Raw genomic sequence first — 21,702 nt, forward strand, 5'->3', positions numbered from 1 at the left:
CGGCGGGTCTAAAAACCTACCTACTTAATTCGTAAACGGCCCGAACCCTGAAATAACAGTTTACCACTTGAGCAAAAGATACCGAACACTGGTTTAATTTATGGGCGCGGAAATATTTAATACCGTATAAAAATCACGCAACGTACAACAAATAACCGGGCACTGTTACACGGCGTCCATCAATCACATTTAATCGAAGGTGCCACAACAAACAATAATTAGGGTACCACAACGAAAGGGTATAAAAACCTAGACGTGGCGGTGACATGGCAAGAAAACAAACATATACATGTATAGAAATATCGCCACAAAATCAATATGTGTTTTTACAAAGGTTGTGAACATACATGTGAAATGACTTATTTTTCGTGCTTTGTTTGTACAGCGACACTTTAAATTAAACCAAGATCATGAAAGTTGTACTTTTGAATAGGATGTTTCTAACCACTTATCTTCTAGCAAAATATGGATGACAAAATTCCTTGCAAAAATGAGCTATGGAATGGACGCTATTTTACTTTTAGGCTGGTATAGGAGTGTGGTATATTCCCGGGTGGTATACCTTAAATGAGCCCCGAAAGTGATTTACCAATTCATATTCCATTTGTTAGCCATATAACAAGAGGCCTTATATAGTTTTGTATCATTAAGTGTATATGAGAAGTTGCGACAACAAGTGATATCAAGAGCTATTAAATCAGCTTTTTATGGATCGTAATGATCAACCCACAAAACACCAGATTTAGACCAGTGACGTGGTTGGTTTAACTTTAAACAGGTTACACAGTAATTGGTGCAATGCGTTTCATTAGTTGAATAAAACATTTAGGAATAACAACGAAGTCTACTATTGGTAAAAACTACATAAAGGCGAAAATACTTGTGAGGTAATTCAAAACCCCCGAAAGCAGAATGCTATCAGTCGCCGAATGCGTCAATATTTGACTGTGTAACCAAATGTAGCGAGGTGTTTATTCGAGGTACATCGTAATAGAACGACACAACTTGCGAATACGCCGCATAAGACGAGAGTCAGAGAAAGAAGGCAATCTGTCCGGTTCGCTGTAGTATGAACGCACACGATAACGGTAGTGAGAGAGGCCGCTACAGGCCTACATTTATCATACAGATCTTACAAAAGATCATTTTTATAACGGCAAATCATCGTTGTTAGATGTTTGCCAATCTGCTGTAGTCGTGGTTAGCAACCCGTACCGCGCTTTTATTTCCCATTTTAATTTAATTTACGGCGAAACCGAGGAACCGCATACTGCGACAGCATCGGAGGGAGTCCCGGCCAAGAGTGAGTTTCATTGTTTCTAAGTAGGCAGTTTAATTTGTAAAGATTAATTGTGCATATTTTATCTATTCTTGCCGAAACTGCGTACATTCTGTTACCGTTTTCTATAAATTGTCCTGGTTTTTATTTAAACCAACGTTTTTCGTATTGGATGCTACTTTGAAGGAGCAGATTTAAGTTGTATCGTAACTCACGTTAAAAACTAACAAACATACCACCACTCATGGGTAATAGATAGGGGCACTGTGATTTAGTTGGGGTATCAAAAAAGGTCAAAAAGGTGACCCAACGTTATTTTTTTAAAATTTGGCATTACAAAGCATTCCGAAATCTGGTCTTCTATAGGTACGATATGTTCTTAAATTGCATCAGGGACCGAAATTAACTTCCAACGCCCCTCCGAAGCGTCTGCGTCTAACAGAGCAAATATAATTACTTTGTCAGCGTTTACCACTGAAAAGATTCAAGAGCTTCTCGATCATTGGTTACTGATAACACAAAAAGTGATTGAAAGTGGGAAGCCCTTCCATATTATCTACTATGAACAATTGGTAGCGGATCCGATATCAACTACTAAACAGATAATTGAATTTGTTCCCAATCCGTTTCTTCACCCAAACAATTTTAATGAGCGACTTGCTTGCTTGAGTCAAGATCTTAAGGGCTTGGCAAAAAGAGATTCTCACCAGATCGCAAATCCTTATCAACCCGAAGCTAGAATAAAGATCAACAATGTCATCAAGGATATGAGATTAATGTTAAGAAAAGCTGGAGTAAAAAGAGAATTGCCGATGTATGAAAACGACCCACAATTCAGTATGGTCACTGATGAATGACACAAAAAACCTTTGAATTGGCATATTTTTTGCAATAACCTAGTAATGCAACACTATTATATTAGTGCAATACCGGTAGTGCAATCCTTTTAGCGTGTTGGCATTAATAATGCTGTCCAAAACTTGTAAGGGGGCATTGAAACCCAGCCTTTTGATGGTTGGTAGTTAGACATTGTTTGGTTAGTAGGTAGTGTTGGGGGGGGACGTTAGTTTGTTGACATCATGGCCCGTCGCGACTGTGGTGGACTGAAACCAGTGTGTGTTCCCAGTCCACACTGTCCAGTGTGTTCCCAGTTCTGACTCCAAAGCGTAGAGTGCGGAGTGTAGACTCCAAAGCACAGAGTGTCGTGACTCCAGAACGAAGAGTGTCTAGAGTATTTAGACTCCGGAGTTTAGAGTGTTTTATTGAACGAAACGCAAAACCTTATATAGCACAAAACACGTGGTACGAAATTCAGCAGGGAACAATAAATCACATTTGCAGGCGCACGGCTGGAAACACAAACTTCCTGACTCCGTAACAAAGGGAAATTGCGACGGCCTAATCCCCAACGCACAAACATGAAATTTAGGACACACAAAAAGACGCTATACGTTTAAATGCAAATGGCTTTGGGCCATTTTAGAAGTTTATGATGTTAAATCTAATGCTTTTGCATGACAACCACTACAGTAGCAAAGCGAACCTTAAAGCTAAAAATAAGCCTGCTTGGATAGCTGCAATATTTACATTCACAAAAAAGGGTTACAATATCAACAGTAAAAATAACAATTGGTGAACATAAACACCAATACTAACTTCAGCCATAAAATATAAGTTTGACGCTCTGAGCACATGTTAAATGTGCTTACTATTTAATCATAGCCAGCAGTATGACAATTAACACAATTTTTGTGCAGCTAAAACTCACCTGAAAGTCAAACTTTTTGAATGCACCGACTTGATAAACACGTCCATTCAAAAATCCATACGCTGCAATCATTAAATAAATAACTTACAATCCCTGTGAGCAAGCACAATAAATAAAAGCGTGATAATAGAGGCGCCAGATTTATCAACATATGTTGTTACCGTTTCTTTAACAGAAATTTTTTGGTGCCAATCCTAAATTCGAAACACCTTTTGAAAATTTGATGTAGTTCTTCTCAACCTAACGATAGGAACCACTGGTTTTTTTTTTTTTTTTTAAACGTTTGAGAACCGCTGCCTTGGACCAACCCTAGTAGCCCTAACCGTCAGTTATTTTTTTTTTTTTTTTTTTTTTTTCACGGGGTTCGAACCCAGGACACTCCCGGGGACGAATCCCGATCAAGGTTTTTTAATGTCTGTATATGGGTCAGGCGCGCCAGGCCATTCGGCCAAGTTCCTGCCCAGGAACCACTGGTTTGACATATATTTCCAGTGTTAAGTTTATTACCGCTCCATATGGCCTTTGTAATGGAATTGTTATTTATTCTATTAATGCAATGATAAACACTAAATATGAAAACGGTATTTTTTTCGGAAACTGTTTAACACATTTTGTTTTAAGTATAAAAGACAGCATTAGATACCTGTTTTCAAATCGTACTCTGTTACCAACTGTTGCCGCTAATTAAGGTCGCCTAACATGTCACAGATAGACAATTGACAATGCGATGAATAATTCCGGTCTTTCTGTGCCGTCTGTTTTTTCGTTGGTAAAAAAACAACGCTTATGTCTGCGTTGACGTTTCGAACTGTTGTGCAATGTAATGTTGTTGCCTTGATGCAGACTTTTTTTCATATTTCTATGCAAGTTGTTGTCAGAAAAAATGAATATCAGCATTAAGTAGCTTAACCGGCAGCTGTTAGTATACTTAGTAGTTTGCTTTTGAGATAAATTATTTGTTGTGTCCTGAACGAGACTGTAACATGCAAAAAAACAAGAAAATAGTATAAAGAACCAATAGCTTAAGATTGCAGACGAAACATGCATTTTGCTGTTTCGTTTGTCGTCGGTTGGTCACAGGCCTTTGTGAAATGATTCCCAACCATTCTAGGGTTAAGTATGGTTGCCGTGTACACCACCCTTAAAGGGATATTTCACTTTTTAAAATGTAGTACTATGAAGAATTTAGCAGTCAGCGCACAAATGCGCAATCTGTAACTGCTTGTTTTCCATCAGGCAATTAAGTCGAGAAAAAACATCACGTGACACAATATTTCGTAAGTCATGTTTTAGCTTCCACATTGTACCAAAAGAATTAAAAAATATTATACACTCAATGCGATTTTTGGCACTTGTACAACACCTCAATGAAACTAGTTCATTTGTTTGCGCATAATCGTTTTTGTGTATAGTTCAATTTTAATTTAATACAAAGTATTGTGCTTACAAAAAGTTAATAGGGTCCTATTTTCGCACTGACATAGGCCATAGCAAGTGATACCCCACCCGGTGTTTTAAGTAACAAACGTTTCATGTCAGAATAAGCGATTTGGGTGTAAAATACGGAATAATAAAATACGGAAAGGTGTTCGCGTACCACCAGGAATTCCGCGCGCACCACTGATGGTAGGCGCACCACCGGGTAAAAAACACAGTAAAAAAACGACTGTACAGCAGAAAATATGTATGGAACGATAGTTTGAGCCTTTAAGGTATGAGATTAACATGATTCTGATTTAGGGTAGAGATAGGTCGCACAAATATAATGTTTTATGAGCAGCCGGGTTCTATACATTAGACATGTACGTTATACACGGAAATTTTTATTGCCTTGTGTGTCTGCTTTTTGGTGTAACAACTGCTGTTAATGGAGTATTTAAGGTACCCATATACTCAATATGCGTCGGGCCTACTAGACACAAGTCTTTCTGTGCAAATCCTTGAATTTAAAACGAACTTTGTTAGTTTAATGTCGTGGTTCTCGACCATGCAAGGGTTTGTTCAGCCTCTCAGGTCAAAAATATTAAATTTAGTTTAGCTTTAGGTAAACTTCGTATAGACTATAGAGATTCGAGATACTAATAAATTACTAAAAGGGATCCTAAGCTACCATAACATCCCAATCAGAAATCTATCACTACCCCAAGTTTGATTTATCCATAAATTATCGATAAGTCATACATGGGCAGTTGTTATAGTCCATGGATAAAATTGGGTTAGACACTTGTTTATACCCCTGAAATTTGACATCGGCGGTTTGATGGCCCACACGTGCATTATGCACTGCGCAAGTACGATAACACTTGGGTGTTCTAAACATAAATATGTTAAAATTATGATAACCCTCACATGTCCCAAGCCTAAACACGAGAAAATTATATACTTCTTTACCTCGGCGCATCGCAAAAATGACACAACATATTTATTTCGTACACTTTGTATTAAAAAGAACATTTCGCTTTTAATCAATGCTGCCAGTGATGCCCGTAGTGCACGTCCATATTCTATTCTCCAGCTCTTGCTCACCGTGTGATAAAACATATGTAATGACAATGACTGCAAGTTAGTTCAGACTTCTGAAACTTACACATGTGATGAGAAAAATAAAAAGCTAAACCGATTTGCTGAAAAGTAGACGCCCTAATTCTGCAACTTATTACACACATAAAACTATTTGAGTCTATTTTGTTTCAACACAGTTAGTTAAAGGAACATACAAACCAAGAACTTACCACTTATAACGACGATGTACATCACGCTTTCCCAAACCTATGCTGATACGTTTTTTGATTGAAGATTCTAAATAATTCCATTAATATTACAGACTACACTCTTCGCCATTGTTGTATAGCAAACGACGACTCCATTCAAGCTATCTGAAAAGTTGATGACAAGGTTTAAAAACAGTCATAACAGTGACACTGCAACACCTCTCTCTCTCTCTCTCTCTCTCTCTCTCTCTCTCTCTCTCTCTCTCTCTCTCTCTCTCACTGCCACACTTTGTAACTAATCAACACGAGGCACAAGTCACAAATACTTAGCCTATCATATTCAAATACATACTCACGTGATTTAGTTAACCAATTACACAATAGGACGTTGTTTGACGTCACAAAGGAACGATTTGGACAAGACTGTGGTTGCACACAAAGTTTTTCAAAGTCTCCAAACAACACCTAGGTGCTGTTTTTTATTTGATAAACTGTACAGTCTATTTAAATTTGTTTCAACGTTACCCGACAGCTTTCAAAAAACATTGCGCGTTACGTCACACGAAAGTTAGTTGCTGCTGTAGCTTGAACTAAATAATGATATATTTTCACCAAAAAACGACGCCATTTTAACGCACTACATTTTGAATTATTCGTCACATGCAGACTATGAGTTGTCTTATGATCGAACTGAAACGAACCCAGGTTGTTTTAATAATCATTACATGCATTTTGCCAAGCGTTTCAAAACCAACACCAAGTTTAAACGCAGGTTAAATTGAACACTGGTGAAATTTAAGACAAAATAAAAAAACGTGCATTTTTCCCCAAATCAATAAATCTGGCCATGCTTAAAAAATACAGGTGGCCACGCATAACAAACCAAGCTTAAAACCGCCTAAATTATCTTCGATAGTGGTCAAATTAGGACCACTTGGCCGAGTGTGGTATAATCCAGGCATAAACTGGTCAAATTAACAGGTGGCCGGAGATACGCCGACTTAAATTTTTGATTGGGATAGGAAACGCTTGATAATATATTGGCAGTGACAAGTTTATTACCCCCCGATCTCTTTTGATATCGAATCGCCGTTTATTTTGTTGTTATAGCGACAAGCAGGTAACAGCGCTTCTGGTATTATCCGTCTGATGATATTAGCAGTAAATGTCAAAGGGTTAGTTTATTTCCGAAGCTGAGGAATAAATTTTGCTCGAGGTATATAAAACTGTGTAGATTGTAAACCTGTTTTTTAATCATTGACTGATTCCAGCTGTTACCACTTATTTCCAGTGATTCACATTTTTGTCACCCAGTTCTATCACAAAAGTCATATTTTTCAGTCGGTTCTGCTACAAAAAGTCCATTGACCGTAACCAGTACTGTTACCCGGTTCGCTGATCTCATACAAATCGTGAGACGGTTCTATAGAACCGATACGATTGGGGACATGTCGCAGATAGACAATAGACGGTGACAGGGAATAATTCCGGTCATTAAATTCGGCCGATTGTACCGTTGGATGAACACAACGCCTGTTTCTTCGATGACGGCTTGACCTGTTGTGCAGTGTTTAATGTTGCTGTCTTGATAAAGACTTTATTCTCTAAAGTAAAACAGTGATGTTTCTATGCATGCTGCTGTCAGAAATATCGGCAATTTTAAGCTTAATCGGCAGTTGCGAGTGTTTTTGGTAGCTTGTTTTTTAAGTAAAATATCTGTTGCGCACTGAACGAGACTGTAGATGTGAAAAAAGAAGCCACAGTATACGAGTACAGACACAACATACAATTTTCCGTTCCTTCCGTTATCGGTTCGTCAGAGAGGTTATAGTGAAAACATTTTGCAGAAAAAGTGTAAAACGGTTTGGTACGCCTATTGGGTAGAGAAATAATGCATTAACATTATGTTGTTTGATAAGCAGAAACCTAAAACAGGCATGCACGTTTTGAACAGGATTTTTTATTGCCTTGTGATACTGATTTTGGTTGTGACTACGATACTTTACACACCACCAACTGCAGTTAATGGAGTTTTTAAAGCACCAAAAGACAGCAGGTAGGAATAATAAAAAGTGTTAAAAAGTTTGCTATGTTATTTTTGACATTTTGTAGTTTTAGAAAGAGGTCGTTTCCTATTGCAAATCACACGGAAGTTTTCTGCAAAAGTGAGTACAATCGTGTTATATTCTACCGTTCCTTTAATAATATTTAAAAATAAAGGTTCTCGCGCTTACATGTAGTACAAAAAAACTTGTTAAATTGAGTTGGGTTGAGTTTATTTCGCTTGGTAAAAGACGACATAGCGACATAATTGCACTAAAACAATAACCAAGCCGGAAATAGCTGCGCAACGTTGAAACAATACGGAGCGCATAAAAGTGGAGGGCACAACTAGTGGATGAGAGCCAAACGCTCTCCAGCTACACCGTCATTGAAGTTAAATTTCAAAGTATTGACTGCCAGGTTACTGTTGACGCAGTTAATCCATAGTACTTCTCCTCTATAGGCTTGTTGATTTTTACAGTAAGCTCCTCGAGTTTGTAATCCAGCCGTGTTGCGGAACAAAATTCCGTTGGCAAAAGAGTTATGCCATTTCCCCCCTACTGCTATATAACTGTATTTCAGGCTCACATTTGGGATGCTTCGATGTCCCACTTCTCGAATCACCGTTAAGCGTGGAATACAACTTTATGACAGTTAGCTGGTGTGTTGCGTTTTGTCAGTCGAAGTAAGTTTCTGGAATATGTCACTATTTCATTTCTAGAAGTAATTCTTTTACGAAACCAGAGTCATATATTCTGTAATCAGGTGGCTCTTGGAGAAGGTCTTGAATTTGCAAAATGTAAATAACATAGATGTATTGCAGTTTTAAATAGTTATTTATAAAGCTTATCTGTACAGTAAGCACTAAAAACGTATACTTAGTTTTTCATAGTCGAGTTTCAGTATATAAGCTATTGTTGCCAGGCATAGTATCAAGTTTAAAGAGCTCTTCTGGCAAATGTAATTTTATTCCGACGTTTCGACGTCCTATACGTGCTTGCGTTCTCCTTTGTTTATCGTACACTGTACTAGTCGCATTCAGTGTTATTTACCCTGATAAAGACGACCTGTATAGGACGTCGAAACGTCGGAATAAAAATTACATTTGCCAGAAGAGCTCTTTAAACCTAAGTTTCAGTACACTGAAAGACACTGTAGTGTCTTAGTGTTTAATGTACGACCAAGTTTTTCTGCATTGTATTTGGGTAACATATGCACGTAACAGTTTATTGCCTATATGATGACGATTTTAGTAAACGTTTATAATAATATCGATATTAAGTTTGTTTCGAACAGTATTAATCTGCTTAAACGAAACATGAAACATGAAGTAGCATAACAAACACAATAATGACTAATTTTGATTTTGTAGATTGTGCTGGTTTCATTATTGGAAACTCATTAAAGTTATTTTCACAGCAACTGCTCGTTTGCTGCCATAAGGCGGGGGAAAAAGTGCTTGTGTAGCAAGCAATTCACTGAGGTCGCCGTACCAAAGACCGTGGACTTGTGGACAGGCTGTGATTTTATTTGTGGTGGGGATAAAACAACCAGATGCGGAGGAGAATCTAAAGCTGACGTTTTCTTGATCAAGGGAGAATGTGTCCAAGGCAAGTAATTGCTTGTGATTTGTTTTAATCGTTTCAAATTTTAAAATACAAACAAGGACGATGTAAGATAGGACCTTAGTTAAGGTGTAAACAGTTTTGCTGTGCGTTTTGAAATCATTATTTTCGTGTTTCAGACACTTTTAGAATTATAATGACGTTGAACCGGATATTCGGTTCATGTGTGTTTTTGCAGGTTTGGGTTTAAATTGAGTAACACAAACTTAATAGCGACCGATTTCTAATTGTAACTTCGGACTTAGGGTTTGTACAAAATGATATACCACATGGTAAACTGTATGGTACACTTCTCGGCATAGTATGGTACATCATTTGTGGTACCAGAAAATATAGTCCCGACAAAGTTGTATAAGTCCAAAATGTAGTGTTATTTTAATTAGAAACCCATACACCAACCCGATACCTTGCGGCATCATGCGGCAACATGCAGTATCATGTGGTAACATGCGGGATCATGTGGTATTTAGTCGCGGTTTTTAAACAAATGTTTAGCTAGGACCCGGTTTTCAAGCATTTACTTTCGGGGTTGGGTTTAATCGGAGTTGAATGTCTGTTTTACTTACAACCTTGAACATTTTCAATGGAATATATTGCAAAACTAAACGTCTTATTAGTTTTGTTTTTTATATTTGCGTGCAGCACCATTTTCGGATTCGTACATCACCCAGAAAAGCCAAGGTTGTTTTCAACTTCCGGGGAACCACGATCTAGTTGAATACCGACGCGTTGTTTCAACCTCTGATTGCATTGTGGCTTGCGAACGCGAACGTCATCCTATATCAGTGTACAGGAAACCTGATGTTTGCTTTTGTGGAAACATGTCTGAAAGGTAAGAACATTTTAAGTGATAATAGGGAATGGAAAGTTAAACTGGCGCGGAGACTGCAAAATTCATATATAACGGTTACCAATAAATACATACGTACTATACATTAAAGACCCAGTGTATGCGAAACACAGGCAAAACAAAATAAACCAGTACAGAAATAGATTTGCGGAATACGTATTTTACTAACCTTGTATTAAGATTATTAATCCATTTCAAATTCAATGGAAAAACGGCTATACCCAGCAAATGTATTCTTGTGATCGATTTAAACATAGAATATAATGTTTAGATCGGGTTTAACAGTAGCATCTTAAGTTTAAGTGATAGAAAATGTAGTATAATACTAAAAATCTAAAGTTTTACCTGTCTGTTTTAAAATTTAAAAAAGCAGCAAGAAAATACAATTACAAACTTAAAGAAAAAAATTTATCGAGATTTTTGACAAAGTAGCAAAATATACCACTAAATTTTTAATCTACAGTTTCAATTTGACTCACAAAGCTTTGAACTGTGAAAACCATTTAAACGTGGAAGTTTTCAAAACAACCGTAGAAGATCTAAGATGTGGTAACATCGGATTTTTGCCACCACAACAGTTTCCCAAAACTGCTCTTGTTTCTTATCCTGGCTCAGGTAATACCTGGACTCGTTTTATGCTGGAAAAAGCAACAGGGTTTTATACAGGAAGTATATATGGGGACATGGTGCTGCTAAACAAAGGTAATGTATGTGTTTCAGTCGTAACTTTTTGAATATGGTTCAAATCCATTGTTTGCGGTTTTAATTAAGATTTTTTTGTAATTACCAAGCGATTTACGAATCAGTTTTTTAACCTTGGCATACTGTTCTCATTACAAATCTTTTACGTTAAGTTCCCTAGGGGTTAAGACAAACGTAGTCCAAAACCGTTTTGTTACCAATTAAGGGTCCGAGCGCAACTATGCCAGTGTCACAGGTTAGAATAGCTAAGACCAGGGTTTCCTGTGGTACGCGAAGGATTTTTTAGGTGGTACGGGAGCAGTTTTCGTTTTTTTTTCACAAAAAATCTGGATTCACAACTTCATATATTTTTCGACCAATTGGTGGACAAAAAACAAAAACAAAAACCTTATGAAATTTATGCTTTAGTGTTATTTTAATGGGCCAATATTATTCTTCTAAATAAAATATGATTCGACCAAATCAGTTGTTCTGCAAGAAGTGGTCCGAGATCGTAAAAAGGTTGGGAACCCCTGGCTTAGACAATAAATTCTTTTTTAGTTTAGCATAATGTAGGTTTTTTTCGGAACGCAAAAGTTTAATATCATGAACTTGTATATTTGTGATATGTTTTCTGCTTTATAGGTTTTCTTGGAGAGATGTTGGTCAATTCTGATCGCACAGATCTAACAAAAGACCACTTTTTTCACGCCAAAACAGGCATATTAAACATGTGCAAGTCTGCAGTAGCTGTGGTTCGCAACCCATACCACGCATTTATTTCCCACTTCAACCTAATTCACAGCACCACTGCTAATCCACATATCGGGTTGGCACCACCTGATGTCTTTGCCAAGGGTAAGTTTTTTTTATAACGAAACGAATAAACATATCAAACCAACTCCAAATATCAGTTAACGCGTCTCTGTCTGTATTACTGCTTGACTTGAAGAGGCACAAAAATATGTTTCAAGCCTGAGTTGTAAGCAGACGGAGAAGTGTCAACTAGTGCAGTGCTCTTCAACCTTTTCCCCGTTGTATACCTTTTACAATTTTTGAGCAACTTTGTATACCCTACACATACCAATTTATAAATGTGCATAGAAAGTAACAGTCTACCAATAGGTACTTGCCTGGTCGCGTGAATTATTGTTATACAAGGCCAGGAGTACACAACCTGTGGCCGTGAACATGTAAACTGAAATATATGGATTTGCAAAACTAGTTAGAGGGGCTCGAAAAAATATTAACAGCCCAGAAGCCGCATGTTTGAGACTTTTTGTAAGCCTATTATGGATAAACAATGGGAAAACAGGCATTATTAGCGTCACAATTTTGATCAGGGGTGGGCAAACTTTTCAGTGCAAGGGCCGCATTCAAGAGTTTATAATCTTATCGGGCCGCATAGTATTTCACCAACGGCCGCCAATTGCCTGCTTGTTTTTTTTGTTTTAAAACAACTGATGCAAAGAATAAGGTTTGTATCATATATATACCATTTAAAGTCGCCCAAAATGCTCTGATTAACAATTTCTAACTTGTGCATAAGTTTAGCTGAACGGAGCTAACTGTTTATGACGTCATAAACAGTATTGTGACGATTGCAGGGGCTGTTTTTTCGCATTGTTTGCACATAATAAGCGGATAAAGAGCCTGGCACATATGGTTGCTAATCTTTTTTCCAGTCCCACGAAATCTGTTTTAGCAGTTTAAAAATCAAAATATTTAGCAAAATAGATTGCGGCCGCAGGTTGTGCACCCCTGTGCAAATTTATTACATAGTATATTTTCAGCTTTATGCAAATACGTTTGTTCATGACTGTACAAACATTGGTTGAAACGCTACAATCGTAATTGTTTCAAAAAAACAAGCGTTTGTTGCAACAAAGGCTGAACCACGTTTTTTGTTAATAAAGTCCGAGTGCCAACATTAAACAAAAAGTACTGCAACGACCTAAACATGATCCAAAGTGGCCAAAGTTTGGGCGTCAACAGTGAAAAGTGGGCTGTATTTGAAAACGTGAATCGCTTTTACTTTTATCGAACGAAGAAATTGTGTCAAGTGACGATTTGCATAATAACGTGGCAACAACAACAGGCTAAAGCACGTAAAAAGTATCTGTGTATAGTTCCAAAGTATCGAACGGGTACAGATACTGCATATGGCATTGGTATCGGCAAGTCGCACCCCCAGTATTTTTAAAACTCTGCGCCTGTGCTCATAGTACTATTCAGCGTTACTCGGAAACATTTGGCGGGCCGCATAAACTCCTTTGGCGGGCCGCATGCGGCCCGCGGGCCGTAGTTTGCCCACCCCTGATTTAGATGGTGACGTTATAAACAGTAAAGTCTGATCCCTAGACTGTTCTCCGTAACAAGCTAGAAATTAAATTGGCTATCGGGCACTGTTAATAAAGATTTACGATGCGGCCGTCACACCGGAAAGGTTGTGCACCTCGCTACATCCAGGAAATTTAGCATACAAAAGTGTGTAAACGTAAGAAGTTGATTTAATGGCTGGCTTGTTGCTGCATTCTTTCAGCGATTTCGACATGTGGTGTGGTGTTGACTTGTTCTCATGTGGTGTGGTGTTGACGTGTTCTCAATTTTTAGTATTCGCAAACCTTTACTCCAGGAATATTAAAAGTAAAATTTCAGAAAGTACATTCTTCAACCTTAACAGATACTCCAGGTATGTGCTTATTTGCTTCATAATTCACATTATTGACGCAGCAACCACAACCTGACGCAATAATATTTACAACAAGCAGGTCAGTCTCACATAGGTCACCATGCTATGTCTTCCTGCATTTCATAAAAATAGCGACGTTTAGTAACACTGACCTCAGCTGTATTCCCTTCGTATACCTTTCTTCAGTCGTATACCCTATTTTTAATGTGGTATACACTTGGGTATACGGTATACCCGGTTGAAGAGCACTGAACTAGTGTTATTGGAAATTGTTGCCCAAAGGTCGCCGCGAAATAGATTTTTTAAAAGCAAGTGCAAAATAATCCCGAAAGTTAAAGTAAAAATGTAAAAAGATAATACAAATGTGGTGAAGTGTAAAGTGAGATCTGAATCAAGCCCGTTTCAAGTCAATCATTTTTCGGTTGTTATGTCGCGCACACCTCCACTTCTATTACACTGTACAAGAATCCCAAACCAATAACTGTATGATCATGATGGTGTAGCACATACCCTAAATTCCTAAAATCTGCGCAACAATTCAGCTTAAATAAACGCAAAAGAGCAATTGCATTCGATCATCTAAATTCTAAAGTCATCATTTGCATATGCTTCAAGTTTAGGCTAATAAACAACATTTTTAATGTCAACTATCTGCGATTTAACGTTAATGAAAAACGATAAGTTAACCCTCCTAAAATCTTAGTTTTTTGTAAACTTGAATCAATAGACAAGGTCTACCATAGCCTTCATCAATCAGGAAACTAGCTGGGCGGTTCAATTTCCAAGTATTCTAACCATCTGTGGTTAGCTCATATATTATCTTATTTGCATCTTTCACAAGTTCACCACAAGTTTTGAAAAAACATATTCTAGAGACAATATGTTCCTAAACTGCATCATAGGGCTGAATTAACTTCAAACTCCCCATCCAAACCGTCTGCATTAAAATAACAAACCCAGTTAACTTGCTTCAACAGCTTTCACAATTAAGAAGATTCAAAAACTTCTCGATCATTGGACTCTTGTTCCGCAAAAAGTAATTGAAAGTGGAAAGCCCTTCCTTATCATCTACTATGAAGACTTGGTAGCGGATCCGATTTCAACCATTAAACAGATAATTGAGTTTGTTCCCAATTCTGCTCTTCGCCCTCATAATTTAAATGAGCGACTCGCTTGCTTGAGTCAAGATCTTCAGGGCTCGGCGAAAAGAGATGCCCGCAAGATCGCAAATCCTTATCAGCCAGAAGTCAAAGTGATGATTGACAATGCCATCAGCTATTTGCGATTGATGTTAAGAAAAGCTGGAGTAAAAAAGGAACTGCCGAAGTACGACAACGACCCACAATTTAACACGTTCACAAATGGTTGAAAACACAAATAATTTTAGGTCAGACGGTATATGTTTTACATTTATAATTCTTTACTAGTGCAATATTATAATAATATGTTAACAGTATTCGTTGTAAGCTGCAGACAGTGCACACTGTTTCGACCTATAAGGTCTCTTCAGTGCAGCTGGTGACTTTTACTTTAGTATTCGTTGTGCTATCATAGACGGGGCAATCTTAGTTAGGACGATCAATTTGTTAGTTCCATACAGCTCTTTTAAAATTGTCTATGAATTTAACAGCCAGAATTTAAATAATATAGTTATAAACGGAAAAAATGTTACAAATAAGGAAATGTCGCTCTTTGTGCTTTAATTTTGTTGCCGGATGTGATTGTGTTGTTAATAGAAAAGTATATTTGCCTGTGATTTTTTACAAGCTTTTAGCTGATATAGCATTAACACATAGTTTAGTTATTCGCCCGTTTTTGTTTTTTTTCTTCTTATTGCTCCGATACACCGTTTTACGCACGGTTAATTTGATAAGGTTGGCTGCACAGGCTGCATTTTTATTTTCGTAATATTTAAAAAGATTAACATTTTTGACTTGTCTGGATCCAAAGAAACGGTCTGATAATTTTTCGATATGCAAATGTCCTCCTTGAGCACTGCGGGGCCCAGTTGTCACACTATAGGCTGAAACAAAGTTATCACTTACCTCTCTTGTAGTTTTGGTATGTAAGCTTACTTTTGTCAGAAAGCGACATAGTAGAATTTATTATACCAAGATATGTACTATTTCCCTGACTCTAAGTAATATTTTAGAGTCTAGACTGGATCTAGGAAACATGCTTTGGCCAATCTTATTAAAAAATGTAAAGATAATCCTGAACCTTGCAATTCGGATATGTGGTCAGATGAATTGAGATGTGTGCAATAAAACTTGTATTATTATTACATGTAAGTTATGATCAATTTTATTTTAAACTTGATCAAGCACCACATCTTGACTATTGTGTGGGTATTTTTAAATCACAAGCTGTTATGTTCTTTAAACTATATGTTGTATTTTTATGATGTACTCTTTCTTTTGAAGTTTACACGGTTTTAATTGAGGGTTTACCTGCAATCAATCAAATGTCACTTTATGCACATACACGACCGACTTTGGGGCCATTTCAAGCCATATTGGATGTATAAAACACATTGCTTGGATTATTACTTTATCATCACCATGTTCTTGCTTTTCTTTTTTTGTGTGTGTCATGTAGGCTACTTGTATACTATTTATGTGTTCACTGGTTGTTCATCTTCTTTTCTTTTGATTAATAAATCAAATTTTGGTTATGCCGCCCAACTGTTTCTAATAGCAAAGACTTGCCCAGGGGCAAACCTATAATTACTTGATCATGTTGCATAATTGGTTGATTCCAAAACAAATCTCTTTACATTTGTACGTAGATAACCACCATTAGGCTGCGTCCGGCTTTTCTTTGTATGATCTGTTGTTTTACGAATGATTTCGATCTGTGTATATATTTTAATTTGGTTTATACAACAGCTGTTGAGTAAAACCATTAAAAGAGATTTTAGGAGATGCTTTCGGTTGTCGCAGGCTGCACTGTTTTATACCGGAACGGAACGAAACCAAATAACGCTATTCGTTCGGAGCAAATCATTTATTTCGTTATTTCGTTCTGGAACAATATTTTTATTCCGTTCCGGTCCGACCGAAATAAATTTATAACAGTATTTCGTTCCGTTCCAGTATTTTGACTATTGTTTATTTCCGTACTTCGTTCCGGTATTTGAGCCAAAAATTATTTATTTCGTTCCGGTATAACGTTCCGTTCCGTTCCGGTATGAAACATTGGTTGCAGCACAACCAAGAAAGCTGTCTTTAAGCATTACTTTATATTTGGCTTTTTTAGACTGTTACAAACAATATCAACTCAATTGAATTTATTTTTCTGATTGCGAATCATTGTGAAATATTTTTTTTAAATATATGTGCTTCCATTTCACACATACAAATCTTGCAGAACAGTCAAAAATACTGAACTGGTGATACAGGGTCAGCAATCATTAAGTCACATTTTTGTACCATTTATTTAAAACAAAACCAGGTGTAAGTACTTAAACAAAAATTTGTCACAGATTACTCTCCCACTTGGCTTTATTGCATGGCGCAGGCCAACCCCTGCTAATGCCATCCAGAATTAGATTGGCCAATGCGTGCTTTATTGCACCTCTTTTTGATTCCAGATTTTTGCATTTTCTACTTGAGCCCTTGTCATCCCGGCACGTTCCATGAAACACTACTTCTATACCTCTCCATTTCCGTTCATAGCTACACTGTATTTTATGCGCTCCGTAATGAAACTGAAAAAAATGGCAAAAATTCGGTTGAAACAAGCTTATACATATATATCGACTTATACAAGTTTTCAGTCTGTTAAAATAGAATTGTCCGGGAACTTTTATTTTTATTATTGTGTTTGAGAAGTTAGTTTTTTGACACTTGAAACAGTTATATATAGTAATATAAATTTAGTTTATTTGTTTACATTTCGTTGTGATTTTGGAGCGTATTCGAGTAGAATACTGCTAAAAGTTAAATTGTCCTTAGGGTTTTAAAAAGTTAAGAAACACTGGCTGTCACCAAAACTCCGCCAACTCCGCCATCTGTTCGTCCAATATGTTCTCTTGTGACCCGCAAAAGTTTAGTCGTAGATTGCTGGATTGTTAATTTAAACTAATTAGGTGTACAAATTCTTATTTCCTATTTGAAATATTCGCTTACATTGCCTTAGAATCAATGCTCTTACCGATTTTTCGCCACTTTCTATTTGATTATCCAATATCTTCCAGTCAATCGTATGACATTCCGGCCCTGCAGTGCAAGGTGGACATTCGCAAACTGGAAATTCATGAGACCACTGCTGTGAGGCTAGACAAGTCACTTGATCGGGCCCCTATGAAGAAAATGTTTGGTTATTGTTTTTTTTTTGCAAAAAAAATCCGAACTGTTTTTTATCCGTTCTGTGGATTACCTTTAATTTGTGGGGAGGTTTGCAAGAAAATGAGCAGATTGAACCAGCAGAATATCCCCTTTCACATTCAACTTCTCCATATTTCAAAATAGGTACAGGCTTGCATCCTGCGATAAACGTTGCTTAAAAAATGCACTTTTATTCCCTGTTGGTTAAATTTTAACCGCTAAGATCTTTATTTGTCTGATGTACAAATCATTTTTGTTAAATGTTAAACTTAATATTTTGCAGTTGTTCCTCAAGTGACAGTTACTTTGGCGTTATTCAAAATTTAAACTTACTGCCCGGTACCTTTTTTAGGATCTATCCTGAGTTTTGGCGTCATAGTGTCATCGGCTTGGCAAACAGTCGAGTTGGCTGGATTGATTGCCTGTTTATTGCCCAGCTGCTGACGTGTTGCCGTTTGGTGCTGCATGGCTAAATACAAATAAAATAGCATTAAGTTTTTCGAACTTCAATTTGCTGAGATGAAATACATTCATAATCGGATTAGCTCTGGAGCATCGATGCAGACCAGCGATCACGGCATACTAACCACACAGCTCAGTGGTGAACCCACCGAAATTCGAATCACAAGCACCGTTGTCAGTCAGCTTTGTAGTAGGGTATTTTTTAGTAATTACAGAATTACAGATACACAATGTAAATTACGCCAGGCCCCTAAAAGACGGGCCTTCTTTATGATCGCTGGTCTGCATCGACGCTCCGATCTGACCCCAGTATAAACAATTTCATATTAGCTGATATGGTCGAACTGGCGATTCCTTGCTACGAAATGGATATGTGCAGCATGCAAGGCAGGCAACGGTGCTTCTGATTCAACTTTCGGTGGGTTCACCACATACCCTATGTAGCTTAGGGTTCGAATCCCACCGCAAGCTGGATTTTTCTAGTCTGTGCCTTGCCATATTGGAATGCTTGGGAGACCGGTTTGATTCAGTATCACGACTTTACTGGGTCTGGTGTACTATGGTTCAAATTAGCTGCATTCGTCAATTGTTCGAGAAACAGGCCAAGCGTGGGGGTGTTCAAATGTGCAATCACTTGGACTATGGAATTTCATTTAATATTTATAGAAAGTTGACTGCCCAACGAACCTTAACCAGCCTGCACTTACAGAGTAGCATAAGTGCAACACTTTTTGTTTGTGGTGACCGGCATCATGTAAAAATGCGCATGCTAACAGAGTTAATATTGGGCTTTGAAGTCAAGCAATACCTTTGTATTGAAATATCTACCAGTTTTTTTCAATACCATCCAACATTACCTCAAAATAGTGCATAAACAAGTTTTCAAAACCAAACAATAGGAAATAAAGTAAAAAAATACAATAAAATTGAAATGTGGTTTCTAGTATAAGTGTATTTATTATTACCGATCATGTTGTTCTCGGCAATGTGAAATGCAATCATTGAAGACAAAATCATCACAAATGCCACCATGTGTCGAACTCGTACTTCATTATTTACTTCACACGAATCGAGTGTGTGTTGGTTGGATTCTGGATTTCTCCTCGTTCCTAAGTTAAAAACAAACAAACAAATAAATATAATTTTATCATAAGAGTTTGCCTTCTACTCCTGTCGCGGACACTTTTTTCCTAAAAAGAACTTAATCGACGTTGTTCCAACCTAAAGGAACCCGATGGCTTAAGGTTTAAACTAACTTAGACTTAAAATGACGAAAAAAAATCGAATCAAGAAGAATTCAACATACTGTACTTGAAATAAAACAGAAATACTGTAAGCAAAAAGCATCCAGACGTTGTCCACTCACCAAGAAAAAAAAATGAAATTAACAAATAAAACAAACAATCAAAAACTTCTAACATTTCTCAACACTGCATTGTATTTTTCGTATTCATCCATATCTTGGTTATCTTAGATTCAAAAGAAAATGTTCTATTACCTGGCCCGTTATTATCTCCAAAAACAAAGTTTAAAACTGGGTGTAGCATAAAATTGTGGCTAAAGGCTTGGCTGTTTGTCGTGTCAGATTTGTTGCTTGGTCCTGGTTGATCAGTTTTCTCCGGTTGGTTTCCCCTTGCACCTATTTTTTAAAAAGTCTTTTTATAGTAATGTAATGTTACTCCTATGGTTTTGATAAAAACATAATCTAGACGTGACAGTATGTCAAAAATGTTACTGAATTTTAGATAAAAAAACAGTCTTGTATTTAAATATACAATCTTCTTTTTCATAGCTTTAATTTTTTATTACCTCCGTTGTTGTTTTGTCCCTCAATGTTAACATTGGTGTTCTGGATGACATTGCCTGTAAAATTTGCAGTTACTTTGTGGTTTTCATCCATGCTGTCGATCAAAAAAAAATCTACAACAAACTGAAACCAAACCAACTGATCCTACGAGAAGAACGCTGTTGTTATTATTTGATAGGTAAAGTGCCCAAAACCCGACATGAGCTTAGTCATTTCGTAGGCAAATACTGTTTGAGACCAGAAATGTGACTCTACGAGGTGAAACTTCTTGCTCTAACGTACATCTGTGCCAATTTATAGAAAAATATTAGGCTCGGATAGTCTTTTTATTTCTTTCGTAACATTGGCTTAGCGATGTATGCATTTGTATATGTGCGACCTACGTAAACAAGTGTCGGTTAAAGTCATTTCGTTGGCAAATACTGTTTGAGACCAGAAATGTGACTTTACAAACTGAAACTTCTTGCTCTAACGTACATCTGTGCCAATTTATAGAAAAATATTAGGCTCGGAATGTATTTTTATTTGATCGTAACATTGGATTAGCGATGTATGCATTTGTATATGTGCGACTTATGTAAACAAGTATCGGTTAAAGTCATTTCATTGGCATATACTGTTTGAGACCAGAAATGTGACTTTACAAGCTGAAACGTTTTCTCACATACCTCAAAATGTCGATTTGTACGTACCTTGACCACTCTCTATGGTTTAAAAAAAATAAAAATGAAAAATTTTTTTTGGAAACTGTACGCAGTGGTGCGTATATAATGCTTATTAACAATTTTCGCACTTACCATTTCGGCGAAATGATTATGGTGCTTTTAAATAGGACAAAAACAAGATCCTAAACAAAGCACTCTTTAGAAATCAACAAAGATCGGGGTATTGTGCTCCTACGTTCGGGTTGATTCATGCATATATATATATATATATATATTGATCTAATTGGTCGGTACGCGTTTGATCACTTGATTGGGATGGGGAAAAATAGTCTGATTTGAAAGAGTCAGTTTTGAATTGGATTAGAAAAAGTTTTCAAATTACCGAATCAGAAATTGTCTGGCGCATGAAACACCAACCTCCCTGGAGCCTGTTGGGCGGCAAGTATGGTGTCTCAAGGGAATAGATAGATTGATAACGCAAGACTCGTCTTCGTTAGGACGTGACCACAATGGCCTTGAAGGTGCTGCGTGCGTTAGAGCGATCCAATTGAGTTGTTCACGGTTGACCCGTTGATAGAATCTCACAGCTTTACTTAGTATGGCTGGGTTGTCGCCAAAACTAGCCTGATCGAAATCTGTGCTTGCGATTAAGCCTTGGAAGATTTCGCACCTTATCTCCTGCAAACGACGTCGTAGTCCTTCGGCTAGAAATTGATCACTGTCGCCTATGAATTCGGTTAGAGAAATCTCTTCTTCCAAAGCACAAGGCTTGAACTTCAAGCTAAACTCTC

General features: G+C 37.2%; 2 protein-coding genes and 1 long non-coding RNA gene across 4 annotated transcripts; 1 reads left to right on the top strand and 2 right to left on the bottom strand.

Moving 5' to 3' along the window:
• Positions 1-1,848: 1,848 nt before the first annotated feature.
• LOC145233942 (uncharacterized) lies at positions 1,849-3,029 on the bottom strand. Its single transcript, XR_013861221.1, has 2 exons — positions 2,210-3,029; positions 1,849-2,014 (listed from the first exon to the last, which is right to left on the bottom strand). It is a non-coding gene; the product is annotated as an uncharacterized LOC145233942 (long non-coding RNA).
• A 4,596-nt stretch (positions 3,030-7,625) lies between these two features.
• Positions 7,626-16,323, top strand: LOC145232743 (sialate:O-sulfotransferase 1-like). Of its 2 annotated transcripts, none has more exons than XM_080097414.1 (8): positions 7,626-7,814; positions 7,871-7,923; positions 8,384-8,486; positions 9,221-9,411; positions 10,069-10,258; positions 10,740-10,978; positions 11,603-11,815; positions 14,627-16,323. In XM_080097414.1, the coding sequence occupies exons 1-8, from the start codon at positions 7,663-7,665 to the stop codon at positions 15,016-15,018; spliced, it is 1,533 nt and encodes a 510-aa protein (XP_079953540.1). In that variant the 5' UTR covers positions 7,626-7,662; the 3' UTR covers positions 15,019-16,323. The 2 variants fall into 2 exon arrangements, with proteins under 2 accessions (XP_079953540.1, XP_079953541.1); XM_080097415.1 differs by having other exon boundaries at positions 7,877-7,923.
• A 743-nt stretch (positions 16,324-17,066) lies between these two features.
• LOC145232744 (P-selectin-like) lies at positions 17,067-21,054 on the bottom strand. Its single transcript, XM_080097416.1, has 9 exons — positions 21,044-21,054; positions 20,249-20,302; positions 19,938-20,078; positions 19,405-19,548; positions 18,321-18,446; positions 18,030-18,136; positions 17,805-17,951; positions 17,639-17,713; positions 17,067-17,358 (listed from the first exon to the last, which is right to left on the bottom strand). The coding sequence occupies exons 3-9, from the start codon at positions 19,984-19,986 to the stop codon at positions 17,128-17,130; spliced, it is 879 nt and encodes a 292-aa protein (XP_079953542.1). The 5' UTR covers positions 19,987-20,078; positions 20,249-20,302; positions 21,044-21,054; the 3' UTR covers positions 17,067-17,127.
• Between the last annotated feature and the right edge of the window lie 648 nt (positions 21,055-21,702).

This window comes from Phallusia mammillata, chromosome 6 (genome assembly GCF_965637545.1).
Source record: "Phallusia mammillata chromosome 6, kaPhaMamm4.hap1.1, whole genome shotgun sequence".
Classification (NCBI taxonomy): domain Eukaryota; kingdom Metazoa; phylum Chordata; class Ascidiacea; order Phlebobranchia; family Ascidiidae; genus Phallusia; species Phallusia mammillata.

Bases quoted from the DNA above. Each gene is read 5' to 3' on its own strand.
- LOC145232743 (XM_080097414.1), top strand. From the start codon at position 7,663: ATGTTGTTTGATAAGCAGAAACCTAAAACAGGCATGCACGTTTTGAAC. The intron at 7,815-7,870 runs GTAGGAATAATA...GACATTTTGTAG, and splicing joins AAAGCACCAAAAGACAGCAG to TTTTAGAAAGAGGTCGTTTC. The intron at 10,979-11,602 runs GTAATGTATGTG...TCTGCTTTATAG, and splicing joins CATGGTGCTGCTAAACAAAG to GTTTTCTTGGAGAGATGTTG.
- LOC145232744 (XM_080097416.1), bottom strand. From the start codon at position 19,986: ATGCTACACCCAGTTTTAAACTTTGTTTTTGGAGATAATAACGGGCCA. The intron at 18,447-19,404 runs GTAATAATAAAT...ATTTGTATTTAG, and splicing joins TGCCGAGAACAACATGATCG to CCATGCAGCACCAAACGGCA. The intron at 17,952-18,029 runs GTAATCCACAGA...TTTTCTTCATAG, and splicing joins AACCTCCCCACAAATTAAAG to GGGCCCGATCAAGTGACTTG.